This window comes from Pelodiscus sinensis, chromosome Z, assembly GCF_052426305.1.
Source record: "Pelodiscus sinensis isolate ZL-2025 chromosome Z, ASM5242630v1, whole genome shotgun sequence".
Taxonomy (NCBI): domain Eukaryota; kingdom Metazoa; phylum Chordata; order Testudines; family Trionychidae; genus Pelodiscus; species Pelodiscus sinensis.
This window is the reverse complement of record NC_143085.1, coordinates 28,957,945-28,971,658: the sequence shown is the minus strand read 5'-3', so window position 1 is coordinate 28,971,658 and position 13,714 is coordinate 28,957,945. Positions and strand designations below refer to the sequence as shown.

The 13,714-nt window shown below is 42.7% G+C and overlaps 1 protein-coding gene across 2 annotated transcripts; it reads left to right on the top strand.

Moving 5' to 3' along the window:
- The first annotated feature begins 2,479 nt into the window (after positions 1-2,479).
- TMED2 (transmembrane p24 trafficking protein 2) lies at positions 2,480-13,120 on the top strand. 2 transcript variants are annotated; one of them, XM_075898532.2, is made up of 5 exons: positions 2,480-2,731; positions 4,885-5,077; positions 5,525-5,545; positions 7,607-7,714; positions 11,607-13,120. In XM_075898532.2, exons 1-5 carry the CDS (start codon positions 2,552-2,554, stop codon positions 11,729-11,731), a joined length of 627 nt encoding a protein of 208 aa, XP_075754647.1. In that variant the 5' UTR covers positions 2,480-2,551; the 3' UTR covers positions 11,732-13,120. The 2 variants fall into 2 exon arrangements, with proteins under 2 accessions (XP_075754647.1, XP_075754648.1); XM_075898533.2 differs by lacking the exon at positions 5,525-5,545 and having other exon boundaries at positions 2,485-2,731.
- Positions 13,121-13,714: the final 594 nt, after the last annotated feature.

Sequence of the window (13,714 nt, the reverse complement as noted above, 5' to 3'; positions counted from 1 at the left end):
CGGGAGCAGCATAGTATTTCCGCAAGAACACTGACAATCTTACATGAGATCGTCAGTGCTTTTGCGGAAATTCAGGTGGCCAGTGTAGACAGCTAGCAAGTTTTTCCAGAAAAGTGGCTGATTTTCTGGAAAAACTGGCCAGTCTAGACACAGCCCCCGGCTACAGAATTATGGCTTGCATTGGATACAATTAAGTGATCTTACGGGCTGCTGTGGACAGAGATTGCTCTGTGGCAGCAGCCCCTGTCTGACAGAGTCTGCTCTGCGGGGTGCTGGAGCAGCCTCTGTCTATGTGGAGCTTGGGATACCCCATGGAGAGGGGTTGCCGCACCCAGTGCTGCAGCCTCTGATACAGAGACAGCATCACAGTGCAATAGGCGGGAGCTGTTTTTTAAACCCCACATGGACTGGCTTCTGCCTGCCCTCCTGCCTCTACCAGAGGCAGCAGCTGGGATGGCAGGCGGCTCTCCTGTGTGGTCTTCATTTAAAACTTGGACTGAGCCAGCCTGCTAGTCTAAGTTTTAAATGCAGAGTACCTGGAGAGGGGGGAGGCTGTTGCAGTTAATGGGCACTGATAAACAATAGCTTATCCATTAAATGGTTATCTGATTAGCCACTAACATCCCTACTGATTACACAGGTTACAAATTGCAAGAGCAACTCAGCTTATAAATTTTAGTAGAAATAATACATGTGATGTTGATACATACATCTTGCCTTCGGTGAATGTTAATCACAAATTGTTCTTTGTCAAGTCTCAGCTTATAGGTATTTGGGTACACTAATTGTACACTAGTCAAATTGTACACTAGTTTTCCATCTCTTCTGTTGGCTTGATGCAACAGAAACAATGAAATCAAACAGGACTGTTGTTTTTATGACTGGCAGTGTTGTTTATTTTCTTTCCATATTAGCAAAAGGAAACACAGAAGAGGTCCTTGTTAACACATGGAAAGCATCAATCCTCCAATAAAAAACACATGTGATCCAATACAATATCTCTATCTATCACATTTTCATGTTTTGCTTGAGCTATCTAATTTTACAATTCTGTTCTTTCCATGAGAATTTTCTTGGTCATATTTCTGTTGGCCCTCAAATACACTGCGTTTATGTAGCACCTTTTACTTAAAAATCTCAAAGCGCTTTATCCATATAAGTTTTCATAAGTAGTACTGTCTCAGTTTTGGTCAGTATTATCTCTAATTGGTGTATGTTATTCAACTTTAGACCTCAGTTTCTGCCCTCTGCCTGATCATGGCAGGGAAGTAGCTGTGAGTGATTGTCTTAAGCACAAACCAAATAAGACATAAATGATAACTGTTCCTATTGTTGTTGTAGCCATACTCAGGTCAGGAGACAAAGTGGGCGAGATAACAGCTTTTATTGGCCTGCTATAGTGAAAGAGACAAGCTTTCAAGCTACACAAAGTTCTTCTTCAGTTCCTATATCTGTGTACCTCAAAAATGTGTCTATTTGGACAACAGAAGTTGACCAAATACAAGAAATAGTATTGCTAGGACAAGGAAATATTTAGCTTACTGGACAAATGGGAGTTTTGTCAAGACAGGTCATGGGGTGGGAGATCCTACTGGTATAGCCCTGCAAGTTGGGAGACATCCAATTTATAGCTGCAGTTCATATTTGGATACCAATTTTGCATCTAGAAGCCTGCCAAGAATTGGATATCTACGGATCTTTTCTTCAGATCAATGTTCCCTCTAATCTTTTCCACGTGTGGACTTTTCCACCCAGGGGCAGAATAATGTTATGTGCACCAGGGGACACGCCAATGTGCACCACCAGTAGACACAAAACCTAGCACTGGGCGCTCTGCTCATCAGCTGGGAGGCATCTGAATCTCCCCTGAGCGGCAGCACAAGTGCGCCGCTTGCCGGGAACACCGGCTCCGATACCAGTTTTGTATCCGTGCAGCGGTCTGGCTCCTGGGCATTTCCACAGGGCAGGTGCAGGCGAAGCGCCCTGCCCGGTAGCGTCGGATTCTGCAGAGAGCAGCGGCTGCCTGGTGGCGCGCCCCTCCGCCCAAGGCAGCTGCTGTGGCTTTGGCAGTTAGGGGATCACAGCCCGCCCAGCGAACCCCAAAACTCTTCCTGGAGCGAGCCCAGGTTGAGGGGACGCGGCGCAACCCGACCCAGGCTGGGCTCTGACGCCCCCCGGTCCTTCGCCCTAACAGCGCCTTCCGGGTCTCACCGAACCGCGGCCTGGCCCCGCACCTCAGCTCTGACAGGCCTCGTCTCTAGTCCCGCCAACCGCCCAAACTGTCCCCGCCAAGCCCGCGCGTGCGCAGATTGGCCCTGCTGAGCACCGTCCCGCCTCCTGACCAGCGCGGCCCCCCGTCGCTCTCAAACGGTTCGCGGTTTGGCCCCGCCCAGCCCGCTATGTTCCCAGGTGGCCACCGTAGCTCAGCCTGTACGTGGCAGTGGGTCTGTTTTGGCCTATGAACGGTAGCCCCGTGCCCCGGAAGGGGCGAGGTGTGAGCCGGAAGTGCCCCCCCTTTCTGCCGCGCTGCTCGGTCCCCCTTGGCTCCGCCATGTCGCCGGTGAGGGCGGTGCTGGCGCTGCTGGCCGCGCTTTCGGCCCCGGCTGCCGGCTACTTCGTGAGCATCGACGCGCACGCGGAGGAGTGTTTCCTGGAGCGGGTCCCGTCCGGCACCAAGATGGGGCTCATCTTCGAGGTGGCCGAGGGGGGCTTCCTGGACATCGACGTGGAGGTGAGGCGGGCGGGGGCAGGCTGGGGAGATAAAGAGAAGCGGGGAGCCGGGGGACTCGGCCCATAGGGGGCCGGGTTGGGGATAGGGGCAGTGAGAGCGCGGTGTGGAGGAGCGGATCTGCGGGGTGCTGGCGCTGCGCCCTGACCTTGGGCGGATGGAATGGGGGGTGAGGGAGGTAGAGACAGGCCCGTCCGGGGAGGTGATCCGCGCTGCAGGGGAGAGCGATGGGTTCTGATAATGGCTGGCTTTGGGGTGCGCTTTTGGTCGTTGCCTTGCACTTGGGGGCTTCTGATTGTTAAAGCGAGAGGGGAGCTAAATATGGCTGGGGGGCGCAGTTGCTCAGGTGGGAGTGGGCGTTTTGCTTCTGCTATTGACTCATCCAAGGGCGCATGGACTGTCCAGAGCTAAAGTCAGCGCCGACTTCTTGTGCTGAGGAGAGAATGGTAAACTTATGCTTTATTTGATCCGATAAAGTGATGCTTTGTGGCTTCAAGGATCAGAGATGTATCAATCTTTGTCTTATCAAGGGCAATATTAGGATTCTTTAAGGGCCAGGATAGGATAGTATATGCTTGTGCCCTGATGTGGTGTGAGGAGATTCTGAGTGTAACCATGGAAGGGAAGGAGAGATCAGGGAGGTGATACCACTGGCAGTCTGGAGTGTAGTGGGGAAAAGGCAACAGGTTGCATCTTGAGCTGATGGTAATCTAATGGCTAGTAATGGAGATATGTAGCTTTGAAGCTAGGGAAAGAGATGATGAGGGCTGCCGTGATAGAGATAAATTCGAAGACAGAAACATGTTGTTAACAATTGGTTAGAATGTTGTTATAGTTTTTTCTTTGTCCACTTGTATTGCTTTATGTTCCAGGGTTACCTACCAAATTCTTACTTGGCAGAAGCCTGCTGCTGGTTATGTGAGATGTCCAAATCTCCAGAAGAGGCAAAATTTCTTCTGCAGATTAAATTGTTCAGGTCTCTAACTCTATTGTCAACACAACTGTAGAAAGCAATTGTCCAGTAACTGGACTTACAAAACCACCTCTTACAAATCTTCCTTTCTTCATTCCACATCCTCTTTTGAAAGTTTTCAAGATAAGCCTTCTATTAGCAATGGATGTGGTGAGAGTGCCTCTCATGGAATAGCTCTGATTAATTTGGGGAGGTGTATGTTTTGTTTTGATGCATGAACTGTTGACTTAACTTTAAGTTGGATTTGACTGACATGTTATGTATTATTATCTTAATTTTTTAACACTCCCGTCCCAAAAAAATCCAGGTCAGTAGGACAATAATGTACTACACACTTTGTTTCAAAGAATCCCAAATCAATCTACAAGAAGAATCTCTTCATCAGGCACTGCAAAGCTGACTGCATTTGGAAATATGAAAACTTATCTTGAGTGCTTTCACAAGAGGAAGTTGGATATAGTAAGGAAGAAAAATGTTGAGAGTTTTTGTGAGGGGAATGACCAAATGTAGCAATAGAATATTGTGTTTTGGTGCCTCTTCAGTTATGCAGTGACAGTATACAATAGTCAGGAGATGTATTTAGGAAAATTATTAAATGCAGTTTAAACTCATGGTATGTAGGGCAGCAGAATATAATGAGAAAAAGCCAAGACAAAGGATTCTGCACTTTTTGACAAAAGTACAGAGCCTTAAGATCTTAATGACCACAAGTGGTTAGTATACTGGCTCCATAACATCCCCAAAATGGCACATGCAGCAGCACAGAATTGTATATTTAAAGACAGTGACATGTCAAAAGGAAGTAGGTTCATTTATAATTTACTTACCTGTCAGAAATGGAGGTTAGGGTTCTGCATTTCCTCTGCCTTCATTGATCTCATGATTAATTTTGGATTCTAATATGGACCATTGAAAAATAATGCAAGTCTTGGCAGGTAAAAAACCTTTCGCATCACCTTACAGAGTTATTTTCTGAAAGCTTCTAATGCGAATAGAAAAATGTCATGCTGCATTGAGGCTGGGGAAGGTAAGAGATTATATAGATTATTTTGACATTGCCCAGCAATTGTAGGAGTGCAGTGTCCAGGTGGAATATCATGAATTTAATTGAAATTTCCTCTTATTAAATGTATGCCTTCAAGATGCATACAAAGTAGTGAAATATGTTTTTTTCTGTTCACAGATTACAGGACCTGATAATAAAGGAATTTATAAAGGAGATCGCGAGTCCAGTGGAAAATACACCTTTGCTGCTCACATGGATGGAACTTACAAGTTTTGTTTTAGCAACAGAATGTCCACCATGACTCCTAAGATAGTGATGTTCACTATTGATATTGGAGAAGCTCCAAAAGGGCAAGATATGGAGACAGAAGGTGAGGAGAACTTCTAAAGCAAAATAGTTCTGATTTGTGATCTTGAAAGATTAATTTTAGAACCTGTTCTGTGCACTCATCCTTCCAAAATATTTCAGTAGAAAATCCAGAATTCTTATCTCATTCAGTCACTTTAGTTTGCTATTTTCTTGAGCCAGCTACAACTGGGTCAAAATATTTTTAGACGCTACTGTACAATGTAATGTAAAATGACCAGGTAATCTCACTGTTGCTTGCAGACACTAATGCTGTCGTTCTATAGTCTTTTCCTCAGTTTCACCCTCCAATTTCCAGTTCAGGTGTCAGCAGTATGTAGACTACTACATACATTAATTTATTTCTTTGATAAGTGTGCTAATATGTAATTTTCTCCGAGCCATGTAAATTACTGGTTTATCTGCAGCCTTTTGTCCTGTACTTGTGTTCATCTCTTACACTTTTCCCTAGGTGGTGGAGATACCTGGGATGGTATGTGTACTGCTTTTTGAAAGCTCATTAGCATCTTGTCTTTTGCATATGTTTATTCACTAACATCTAACTTTTCTTCTTCTCTAACATCTGTTTGTTAGCATGAGAATGTCTTTTTTTTTAATAAACTATACAAAATGAAGGTCTGATACTCATTGATGCTGGGCAACTGCAATTTCCATTGAGAGGACTGGGTGCTTAGCATCTCTCAGGATCAGGCCCTTAAACTGTTAATGAATATTTGTCTTCAGGTGGTTATTTATGGCCAACAGGAGACATAATTGAGTTTCTGTTAAGTAGAATTCAATTTAAAATACTGAACATCCAGTAATTTTAGATATTTTGTAGTTTTTGCTTTTTGTTACTAAAGCAGGTGTGGGGAATTGAGAGCATTTTGGAGGGGAATGAACAACTTCCTTGTAATATCTTACAGCTAATGCATAACCTGTAAGTGAAAAATTATAACATATGTAATTTACCTCAGAATGAAATTCAGTTTTTCCCAAAACATTAATCATAAAATTTAAAAAATCATGCAACAGTACAATCATTTGCAAGAATACAGTAATACCTTTTGACTTCTATTGTAGCAGATATGTAACCCATGTGTGAAGTGAGTGCTTGACATTTTCTTGAAATATTTAACAATTTCCTAACTGAGATAAGAGAGAGTTAAAGAATTCTCTCAAGTTTGTGAAAAGCATACTTTTTGTGCAGAATACTGACACAAATCTAGCTTCTTTAGCTTAAGGCAGATGTTTGCCTGTAAGTAAGTATCTTTTCAGCATGTTTATACAATCCATAAAGGAGTAATCTTCGTTCTTACTAATAAGCTACCCATATTGCAGTAACCAGCTGGCTATGGAAATGGGTGGTGTATCTTGATTTCTGTAAGGTAAGGTCAGTATTCCTCAGGGAATTATAAATTTTTTTTTTGATGTCAGAATTAATAACTCATGAGTTATTTTCTTCCTAAAACATATGACTTTTGAGCAGCCTTATTCTTTCTCTTATAACTGAAAGAGAAATATCCTTCATGTAGCATTTAAGGCTGCTTTTAAAATACTTACATTCATTTTACTTGTAAATGGTATGGGGGGCTCTCAAGGATTGCCCTTAAATGTCACATGAATTGCCCTGCACTTCTACATAAGTCCTGCCAGCTATCTTAAGAACTAGTAGCAAAAATCTACCTCTGGAGATTGACTTGAAGTTCTTGGTGCTAGAGAATTCTGATAAGTACACTTTTTAAATCTAAATATTGTAGAGTTGCACATTGCTTTGAGCATTGAAGGCAGTAAACAATATACTACTGTCATCTGACAGCTAAACGGCTAAAATACTGGATCTCTGCTCCCAGCATCTGGTGAGCCATCCCTAGTCGTTATAATCACCTGCTGTTATTTTCTTCTTCCATTATCAGGCCACTATCATATCATGCTAATGCCTAGAAAGAGAGGTGCCTTTCTGCAGAACTGATTTCTTCCCCTGTGTTAACTACAAAGGAAGGTCACAAGAGGAATGGCCAAATACGCTTATTCAGAAACTCATCTTGTTTAGCCAACATCACTAGTTTAAACTCAATTCCCAACTGCTGTGCTGTTGGCAAGTTAGCATTAAAACTCTGTACTATTTAAGATATTGTGTTTTGTATACACCTATACACTTATCCAGAGAAGCAGAGTGCAAAATTTATCTACATTCTAGGCTGGTAGCTGGTGTCTGTTGACTATAATATCGATCACCCTGATCTGGTCTCTGAGTCACATATCATGGAGAAAAAGGCCTATTCAAAAGTAAAATAAAATTGTAAAGGAATAAGCCTGTGAATGTGATTCTTTGGGATTTTTAAAAATATTGTTCCTGTCATTTTCAATATCAGATCTACTTACTGAATGTTTTCCTACAAGGTTGAAAAGTTTTCAGCTATATAGACTATGCATTTTACAAAACTAACTATGGAATGGTATTAAGTATAACTATTTATCCACTTTCAGGAGAAGCTGTTTTTAGTATGTCAGTAATACAGACTTTCTGACATCTTTTTACATTTTTCTGCAGCTCATCAGAACAAGCTAGAAGAAATGATTAATGAATTAGCAGTGGCCATGACAGCTGTCAAGCATGAACAAGAGTACATGGAAGTTCGTGAGAGAATACACAGAGCAAGTACGTGGTTTTATTTGATTTTATTCTCTAAATCTGGTTATCTCCAGTATAATAAGCTCTGTTATGCAAAATGTCTATCTGTTTTACCAGTGTGAAATGTGAAAGATAAAGCAGGAACTATTTGCAGTTAGTAAATCATATGTTCGTGAATATCTCAAGGTCAGTAATATGTTTCCTTATGGTAAATAAACACATTTTTTCATTTGTAAAATAAGTCTGGCTTATTATGTTGTAAATGATCCTACTTCACCTTGTCTTCCTTATACAGAGGTAGAATTTTGTATGTTAGTGGAACTTACTGCTACTCATGTGAGGAAGGTTGACAAGGTCTAAAACTCAATCCTTACTACTTTAAAATAGAATTGGCAGGTAGAATAAGTCCAATACAAATAAATGGGAGATCTGTTTTCTTGTGAAACCCTTATTTCTACATTAGAACTTCCTGTACAGGAACTTAATTTAAAAAAAAATTCAATACATACAATTTTCCTCTAAAGAGATGACTTAACAAATGTAGGACAATGTAGCACTTTAAAGACTAACAAGATGGTTTATTAGATGATGAGCTTTCGTGGGCCAGACCCACTTTTGATCTGAGGAAGTGGGTCTGGCCCACGAAAGCTCATCATCTAATAAACCATCTTGTTAGTCTTTAAAGTGCTACATTGTCCTGCATTTTGCTTCAGCTACCCCAGACTAACACGGCTACATTTCTATCACTATTAATAAATGTAAACTAACATCTTCTCTTTATCCTCATAAATTCAAAATTTGAGAACCATATAATCAAAGGCTAGGTGAAAATAAGGCAGATTCCTGAGGGGAAATCATCAATCAAAATCCAGTTATTAAATCCTTCTATTAATACATTACATTGGTTCTAGCAGTTATGGTCCCTGTTCATAATTTCACATCTAAGAAGAATGTATCTTGATGCTTCAGTCAATAATGATTACTGTAAAGGAATTGACTTAACATTTTGTGAGTAGTGACTTTTCCTTATGATCCATATCCATGATCCATATCCATTTACTATCTTCCTTGCAATGGCCATTATGCAGTTCTTTAAAGGATGTAGAAGATACAGTAGACTCTAGGAAAGTGAGTTAAACTCCATGGCAAACCAGTTGTCATATAACTCAAACAGCTTGCTATTACTACCAGGGTGGGACTGTTCTAGAAATTTACTTGAGAGCAATATTTCACTCTTGACATGCCAAGAAACTCTTTAAATGTTTATAATAATTAAAAAAATGCTTTGCTGTATGTGCAAACAGTGCAGTTTTGGTGACAGTTTGCTGTATTTTGGTTTTATCAATATTGGAATGTGTACTGACTGTAGATTGGTGGTTTGATAGACTTAATAAATAAATTGGAATACCATCTTAACTCTGGTTACTTTAAAAGGGAAGAAAGATGAGTAAAGTACCAGGTGTGTGGTCATCAAACTTGTATAAATTTTGTCTGGGTTAGTCGCTGTCCACATGAAGATGAGGTAGAACATTGAATGATGCCTCAACACAAGACTGATGTTGAGATTGAAAGAGCTTCTAGTGTTTGAAAAATATGAGTCCAGTATGAGAATTGGCCTTTGGATTGGAAAAATGGACATTTAACTGGCAAATTCTTCTTGGACCTTTGGGCCTTTTCTCTTTTGTAGCTGTAATTTTATAGTGTTGTGTCCTGTATGTCAGCTTTAACCTTTTTGAGAGTAACATTGTCACCCTAGACCAGTAGTCTCCATCCTTTTTACACACAAGATCACTTTTTGAATTTAAGTGCAATCCAAGATCTACCTCAAACCCAGTCCTTGCCCCACTTCCTTTGTGCTCCTTGCCCCACCTCTCTGAGGCCCCACACCCCTGCTCACTCCATCCTCACTCACTTTCACCAGGCTGGGGCAGCAGGTTGGGGTGCAGGCTCTGGTCTGGGATCAAGGGATTTGGAGTGTGGGAAGGGCTCTGAGCTGAGCTTGGGGCAGGCATTTGGTGTGATGCAGGGGTTTCTAGGTGCAGGCTCTGGGAGGGTATCTCAATGCATGGGGGCTCAGGGCTAGGGCAGGGGATTGAGGTGCAGGAATGGGTTCATGACTGGGGCAGGGGTTTGGAGCTTGCTCTAGCTGGGCTCTGCTTAGCTCAGATGGCTCCTTGGTAGTAGTACAGTGGGTCAAAGGCAGGCTCACCCCTGCCCTGGCCCTGCACCACTCCCAAAAGCAGCTGACAAATTTGCTCTATCCCTAGTCCTGTTGTGCCCCCTCTCTGCTTTGTGGAGATAGAATTCAGGGTGGGAGAAGGAGGCACTTTGACATCAGCACGCATCCTCTCCCTTCCCAGCTCTGCTTGGCAAACAGAAGGCTCCTGGGGGAACAGCTCTAAGGAGAGGGCCAGAGAAGTGCAGTACAGGCAGTCCCCGGGTTACGTACAAGATAGGGACTGTACGTTTGTTCTTAAGTTGAATCTGTATGTAAGTCGGAACTGGCATCCAGATTCAGCCGCTGCTGAAACTGACCAGCGGCTGACTACAGGAAGCCCCAGGCAGAGTTGCACTACCCCGGGCTTCCTGGAATTAGCTGCTGATCAGTTTCAACAGGCTGAATGTGGACGCCAGTTCTGACTTACATAGAGATTCAACTTAAGAACCCCAGGTGTCCCCAAGTCAGCTGCTGCTGAAACTGATCAGCGGCTGATTCCAGGAAGCCTGGGGCAGAGCAACTCTGCCTCGGGCTTCCTGTAGTCAGCGCTGGTCAGTTTCAGCAGCGGCTGACTTGGGGACGCCTGGGGCAGAGCAGCCGGGGTGCTGCTGGGTTGCTCCAGTAGCGCTGCTCCTCGGCGCTACTGGAGCAACTCAGCAGCACCCCAGCTGCTTTGCCCCAGGCGTCCTGATTCAGCCGCTGCTGAAACTGACCAGCAGCGGCTGACTCAGGACACCTGGGGCAGAGCAGCTGGGGTGCTGCCGGGTTGGTCCAGTAGCGCCCAGAGCGGCGCTGCAGGACCAACTGGCAGTACCCCAGCTGCTCTACCACAGGCGTCGGGAGAAAAGCCTGGGGGGGGGGCGCACTAGCTGCGCCTCCCCCCCCAGCAGACCAGGGAGATGCGGGCAGCGGACCGAGACGCACCGCGGTCCTGCCGCCCGGGTCCTCCGCGGCTTTGCTCCGCGTCTCCCTGGTCTGCTGGAGACCAGCAGACCAGGGAGACAGGGAGCAAAGCCGCGGAGCACGCGGGCAACGGGACAGCCCAGACGCGCTGTGGCTGTCCCGCTGCCGGTGTCCTCCGAGGCTTTGCTCCCCGTCTCCCTGGTCTGCTGGAAACAGCAGACCAGGGAGAAGGGGAGCAAAGACAGCCGCAGCGCGTCTGGGCTGTCCCACTGCCCGCGTGCTCCGCGGCTTTGCTCAGCGTCTGCCTGGTCTGCTGGAGCCCCCCCAGCAGTCTAGGGAGACGCGGAGCAGCTTTTCTCGCCCTGGAGGACGCGGGCGGCGGGACTGCTGCGCATCTGGGCATCCCGCCGCTCCCGTCCTCTGGGGCGAGAAAAACCCCGTTCGTAACTGCTGATCCGACATAAGTCGGATCCGCGTAACTCGGGGACTGCCTGTAGTGGGGAGAGGAGGAGCAGCTGAAGTGCTGGCACTTTATAGCCATGTGGCCAAACCCATCAAGATCACCTATCAGAGGTTTCTAGATCTACCAGTAGTAGACCAGGTGATCACTGCCCTAGACCACTTACTTGACTGAGAATGCAGAGTATACTGCATTCTAATGGTTGTATGGATGAATCCATAGGTATGTATAGTGCTTGCTCTCAACCATATAGAACTTATTAAATAAAATACCTTGCACCATGCTTATTTAAATATTTTAGTAGTTATGTATTTCTGTTTTTTTTCCCCCTTCCACAGTTAACGACAACACAAATAGCAGAGTGGTCCTCTGGTCATTCTTTGAAGCCCTTGTACTAGTTGCCATGACACTGGGACAAATCTACTACCTGAAGAGATTTTTTGAAGTCCGAAGAGTTGTTTAAGAAAACTTTTCTTGTGATCCCAAATGCTCACTTCACTGTCTACCAAACATCTTGGTCACAAAACAATGTCATTTAGTTTCTAAACCCTGATTTCTGAACTATAAAACTTATTTGCTTAAGTTCCTGATTAAAATGAAATGTTTTTATATACCTTCTGTAGCAAAAGCTGTGTTAAAAATTTTGTCACTTAAGTGGCATAATTTTTTCACTTGAAATCTGCCTAGTCTTTATGCTAAGCGAGGTTGAAACAGACTGCAAATGTAGTAATAAGAATTGTTACTGCCTTTTTCTAACTTTTTCTGTTTTCTTAATTAATTGCAATTCTGTCTAGGGAAGCAGTAAAAGGTCATTAGGTGACTATTTGCATTCTTCACATCTTTAATCCTGCAGTAGACATTATGGAATGAAAATCTTCCCCTCTTCACTTTGATATACTGCCCAGAAGGAGCAAATGCAGCAGAACTTCATTCCAATATGACTAATAATGAAAAGAAGACGGCTGACATTTCCAGCATAGTATGCATATGTGAACACAAAAAACCTATAGTAATGATCTTAATTAAATTGATTTGTTCCCTAAATTCTTGTAATTAAAAAATTGACATTAAAATACATGCTTTCCTTTTATTACCAGACAATTATGTGATTTTAGTTTCACAGTTTTATAATTATCAGTCAGTTGTGTGCAGTGTCTTGGCAAACAGTAGTTATTAACCCCGTGGTGCTTGTAGGTCTGAAGTTCATACTGTTGACACTATTGCAGAATGCACCAGTATTCAGGAAATCTGGATATCTGATGCCAAAGGGTTAATGGTTCTTGGGTTTTATGTCTATGCTATGCAGCCCTTATTTTAATGCGTTATTTTCTGCCATTTTCTGGTCCTCATTAGCATAATGCTAAGTACCGGTGTGTTTTTTCTTTTTCAGGCACATGTGTATTTCAGTTTTTATGTGAAAAATTCCTTTTCTTTCTTGATATGTTTCCGGGTTGGAAAACATTTAAAGACTTGTCTATGATGTGGGTGCTGATCCAGGATTATGTTGTGACTGATGTATATTAGTTGTAATCTTTTATTTTTGGGGGGAAGGGTTAGGGAATCTTTTCAAAAAGGGGAAAGGTCTACAAGTAAACACACAACAGTTTTGTATAATTAATTTAAGATTTGTTACAGGTTTTCATGTTCCAAGTAAACTTTTTCAACCTTGGGCAAACATTTGCAGCAGTTCTTTAAAAAGGGTGGCAGTTACACCTGAATGCAACTGTTGTGTGCCAATATTTTTGTGTGAAACACTTCAAAATTAAATTCTAAGATGTACATTTAAAATTGCTTGTGAATCTAAATATGACCCAGGTTCAATAAATAAACACATTCTTAAAAAAAAAAAAAAGTTTTTGTCTCTTGACAGTTAACCAGGGCATTCTCTACCTTTTTTCATTTGAGATGTTGCTTTTTAAAATATTTTTTTAGAAAAGTGTCAAGAAAAATAAATCTTTACTGGAATATCATGCTTTGTTTATGGGCTAAATAATTTTGGACAACACTAAATATACAGCTTTTACTTGCAGTGTTAATATGCGACCATGCTTATGTTTGAATGTTATTAGTTTTGTTGTCAATGTGTGCAAATTGTTTGCACTCATTTGATTGTCTGTTTGACCTGACTCTTCCCCCCCCCCCCCCAAGGAATATTTGTTGCCTTAGCATTAAGTGCAACATAGTTTGATTAGAGGTGGGTTTTTGAGGACATGTAAAGGAAATAATTTCAATGGGATGTTTAGCAAGATATTTAGCAAGTAGATATTTGATCGAAAATAAAATAAGCAATTTCTTATGGAGTTTTTTATTTTTAAAATAGCAGAGCAATTGTTGCATTTCACGAATACCCTGTAGTATTCATGCAAAACTAAATAACTTTAAAAATGAGAATTTTGACTTAGCAAAAGAGATGGGGTTCTTCAGCTTGCTTTCTTCAACCTGGAAG

Excerpts from the sequence above, each read along its gene's own strand:
- TMED2 (XM_075898532.2), top strand. The coding sequence starts at position 2,552 with ATGTCGCCGGTGAGGGCGGTGCTGGCGCTGCTGGCCGCGCTTTCGGCC. Across the intron at positions 5,078-5,524 it reads GCAAGATATGGAGACAGAAG|GTGGTGGAGATACCTGGGAT; the intron begins GTGAGGAGAACT and ends ACTTTTCCCTAG. Across the intron at positions 7,715-11,606 it reads TGAGAGAATACACAGAGCAA|TTAACGACAACACAAATAGC; the intron begins GTACGTGGTTTT and ends CCCCTTCCACAG.